Genomic DNA, 3,871 nt, shown 5'->3' on the forward strand with positions numbered 1-3,871 from the left:
TCAGGGTCACGGCTGCTCTGAAGGACTTAGTCCCGGACACTAGGTGAGCGCTCTGGGCCCAGGACATCCCCTTCCTCTCCTTCCCCCTTACTAATAACTCCTCCCTTCATGTGGGGCCATCCACTCCCACCCAATTCTAGGGCAGGCAGCTTCCGAGCTGGATGGTGTGTATTGGTGGTGCTGTGTGTGTGTGTGTGTGTGTGTGTACACATGTGTTTACATGCACGCCTAAGCTTTCTCACCCCATCCTCTCTCCTCTCCCTCATCCCCCCAAGAACGGCCCGATCCATGACTACCCACTCTAACGGGATGACCCTTGTGCCTCGGCGCGGAGGGAGGGTCTCCTGGACTCCAGGGTAGCAGTGGAGGGGACAGTGCTAGAGTCAAAACTTGGGTACGAGGAGCAGTGAGGTTGCATCTGACCCCCTGACCCGGCTTCCCTCCCTGGCAGGGTGCACGAGCCCGCGGATGCCCCCGGCGCTCGCGGGGCTGCCAGCTGACCATGCCACAGCCGCTCGCCGCCGCCTGGGCGCTGCCCCTGCTGCTGCTGCTGGCGGCGCGGACGCCGCTCCCGGCCGGTGCGCGGCCGGCGCCGGGCCCGGAGTACCTGCGGCGCGGCTGGCTGCGGCTGCTGGCGGAGGGCGAGGGCTGCGCGCCCTGCCGGCCGGAGGAGTGCGCGGCGCCGCGGGGCTGCCTGGCCGGCCGCGTGCTGGACGCCTGCGGCTGCTGCTGGGAGTGCGCCAACCTCGAGGGCCAGCTCTGCGACCTGGACCCCGGCGCCCACTTCTACGGGCGCTGCGGCGAGCAGCTCGAGTGCCGGCTGGACGCGGGCGGCGACCTGAGCCGCGGGGAGGTGCCCGAGCCGCTGTGCGTGTGCCGCTCGCAGCACCCGCTCTGCGGCTCCGACGGCCGCACCTACCCCCAGCTCTGCCGCCTGCAGGAGGCGGCCCTCGCCCGGCCCGACGCCAACCTCACGGTGGCGCATCCGGGGCCCTGCGAATCGGGTACGGGTCTCCTACTCACTCCTCCCTGACTCCCCCTCCCCCCGACGGCATGTGTTCTTGGCCTGCGGAGTGAAAAAGCCGGGGCCTGGAGTCCGGTAACAGCCCCTTCTCGCTGCGGGTCCGCTGAGGCCCACCCGCCTGAAGGTTCCAGGCCCACTTGCAGGGACCAGCTCTCCGGGGAGCAGACACACAGCCAATCGTTGGCCTCAACACTGAGAAAGTGGAGGCTCCCAGACTTTCCCCTAGACCGCTGGAGCCGGGCAGGGAGGCTTGGGTTCCTGCGATGAAATCAGGTTTCATTTGCCCTAGGATAGCAAGCTGTTACCCGCCCCCCTCCACCTCCCCATCCCAACCCCCCTCTGTGCTGAGGGATTAGTGGAGGAGGGGACACTTCTGCCCCCCCCTCCCCCCTATTCTAGGGAGCTCAGGGCCATTTGAGTCTCAAGTTTTATTTGGCGGCTTCAGTAACACTCACTTCCGGAGCCCCTTTGATGGGTCTGACTGGGCTGAGGCCGCCAGGAAAACAAACACCCCGCGGGGGTCCCACTTTCTCCAACGCCAGGCTTTCTGTGCGGCCTGGGATGGTTTCAGGTTCTCGGTTTGGGCTGCCTCTCCCACTCCCCCAGAGGAGGTGGGGGAAGGGCTGCTTGTTGGGCCTCTGGCAAGCAGACCTGGACAGAAAAAGGGGAGGGCGGAGAGGGAAGTGTTGGTTACAAATGCGGGGATGGGGGCCTGGAGGGTGGAATGAGGACAGGGGAGCAACCAGGGACAGAGGGTGGCTGCCAAGCGAAGGTTTGCATGTGTGCGTGCGCTTACGTGCGCATGCGCGCGCTTGTTTGTGCATCTTGTTTGCAGGTACGTCTCCGTGTTTGCACTCTGTGTCCCTGCAGCCACATTAGTGCGTGTGTCATGTTGTGTTCGTGGAGGTGTATTTACCCTTGCATACACTGTGTCCCCGCCACAAACATGTTCACAATGGCTTGTATGTATGGGGTCCTTGCATGGAGGGACGTGCCATCCTGTTCTCAGGCCTCCCACCTCCCTCCCCAGAGCCCCAGATCGTGCTGCACCCCTACGACATTTGGAACGTGACAGGGCAGGATGTGATCTTTGGCTGTGAGGTGTTTGCCTACCCCATGGCCGCCATCGAGTGGAGGAAGGACGGCCTGGACATTCAGCTGCCGGGAGATGACCCCCACATCTCAGTGCAGGTAGGGGCTAGGGAGCAGAGCTTCCCCCGGGGCAGCCCGGCGCCCCCCTAGAAGGACCCTGCTGACTCCTCCTCTGGTTCCAGTTTAGGGGTGGACCCCAGAGGTTTGAGGTGACGAGCTGGCTGCAGATTCAGGCTGTTCGTCCCAGCGACGAGGGCACCTACCGCTGCCTGGCCCGCAATGCGCTGGGCCAGGTGGAGGCCCCAGCCAGCCTGACGGTGCTCACACCTGGTAAGGGGGAGGAGCCCTGGCTTCTGGAGGCAGGAGGGGGTGGTGGTGGATTCGGGCCCGTGAGTGTGCGTATCCACGGGTGTATGTGCATGTGAGGACACATGCGAGCATGGCTTTCTCACAGACTGGGACACGCGGACACTGACGGCCTCTCTCTCCTGTTCTCTCTCCTTTGCCCACACGTGTTTGTAGACCAGCTGAACTCCACAGGCTTCCCCCAGCTGCCCGCCCAGCACCTGGCCCCCGAGGAAGAGGCTGAGAGTGAAGAGGGCCAGGATTACTACTAGGTCCGAAGCCCTGGCCCCTGGGGGAGGGGGGGATAGTGTTCATCCCTGCTCTTGAAAAGATCTGGGAAGGGAGAGCAGGGCCCCTCACGTATTGCAGAGGAGACATGAGAGTGGTGGAGAGGAGACAGAAACCAGAGAAGGGTAAGGAGAGGCAGAGACCAGGGAATAGGGGAGACGGGATGCGAAGGAGCCCATGCAGGAGGTACAGGGCCTGCTGGTCCCCGGCTGGGAGGAGGGTGGCATGGGGTGGGGGAGAGAGGAGCAGTCACAGAACGTTGTAGACAGCAGGTTCCTCCCTGGCTCTTCAGCAGCCCTTCCTTCAGCCCTGCTCAGCCGGTCTTCCTCACCCCCTTCTGCACGGCTCCTTCTGTGGTTTTCTAGTCCCTGATCCTTGCCTTGCCTCAGTTTGCTCTTTCTCAAAACTAACCTAGAAGTTTCCCTCTCTCCTGAGTCCCATTGCACTCACTGACTGCGGTCCTTCTCGCTGTTCACCATCCGCTGTCCGGGAGAGCACACCGGAGCATGGTTTAGTTTAGTGCAGTGAGACGGGCATCTGGTCATGTCTGATTTCTCCTGCCCTTCTGGAAACTCCCTCGCTTATACCACTTTATGTTGGACCATGCCTAGCCCAGGACTGGGCACAGTAAGCACACAATAAAGATTTATGAACGAGCTGAGACACACAGATGGTGTATGCAGTGAATTCCATGGATGGAGTAAGACGCTGGCTACCAGAAGCTATAGGTCCTGCTCTCTAAGCACATGCCTGCCAGATGTACAGAGAGGAGGCTTGAGCTGGGGCCTGCCCTGGCCTCGGGGAGGGGGAAGGCCAGAGCCATCTGGGTGGAGGACGGCATTCCCCCAGTGGGAACTCCTCCGGGGCTGGGCTAGAGAGAGACTGCCTGTCCCTGTTTGTCTCTCCCTGGTCTCCCCAGGCAGAACGGGGAAGCAGGTCTATGTGAGTGGCACCCAGTAGGAAAGCAAAACCTGGGTGTCGGAGCAGTTTGGATTCCCCTAGGAGCCCACCCCCTCCTTACTGAACACGGAGTCCTGGGAAGCTGACTGCCTCATCTGCCCCAAACGTGACTTGTCTGGCCCAGGGTCCGTCCTGGAACCAGGCTCTCTCCCTTCCCAAACC

At 62.5% G+C, this 3,871-nt stretch overlaps 1 protein-coding gene across 1 annotated transcript; it reads left to right on the plus strand.

Moving 5' to 3' along the window:
• The first annotated feature begins 455 nt into the window (after nt 1-455).
• KAZALD1 (Kazal type serine peptidase inhibitor domain 1) lies at nt 456-3,416 on the plus strand. The gene is given in 5 exon segments (XM_084903556.1): nt 456-528; nt 530-1,004; nt 2,055-2,215; nt 2,299-2,446; nt 2,639-3,416. Coding segments are annotated over 5 exon segments (939 nt in total). The 5' UTR covers nt 456-468; the 3' UTR covers nt 2,734-3,416.
• The last annotated feature ends 455 nt before the right edge of the window (nt 3,417-3,871 follow it).

This window comes from Pipistrellus hanaki (assembly GCF_964339955.1).
Source record: "Pipistrellus hanaki genome assembly, chromosome: 14".
In the NCBI taxonomy this organism is placed as follows: Eukaryota; Metazoa; Chordata; class Mammalia; order Chiroptera; family Vespertilionidae; genus Pipistrellus; species Pipistrellus hanaki.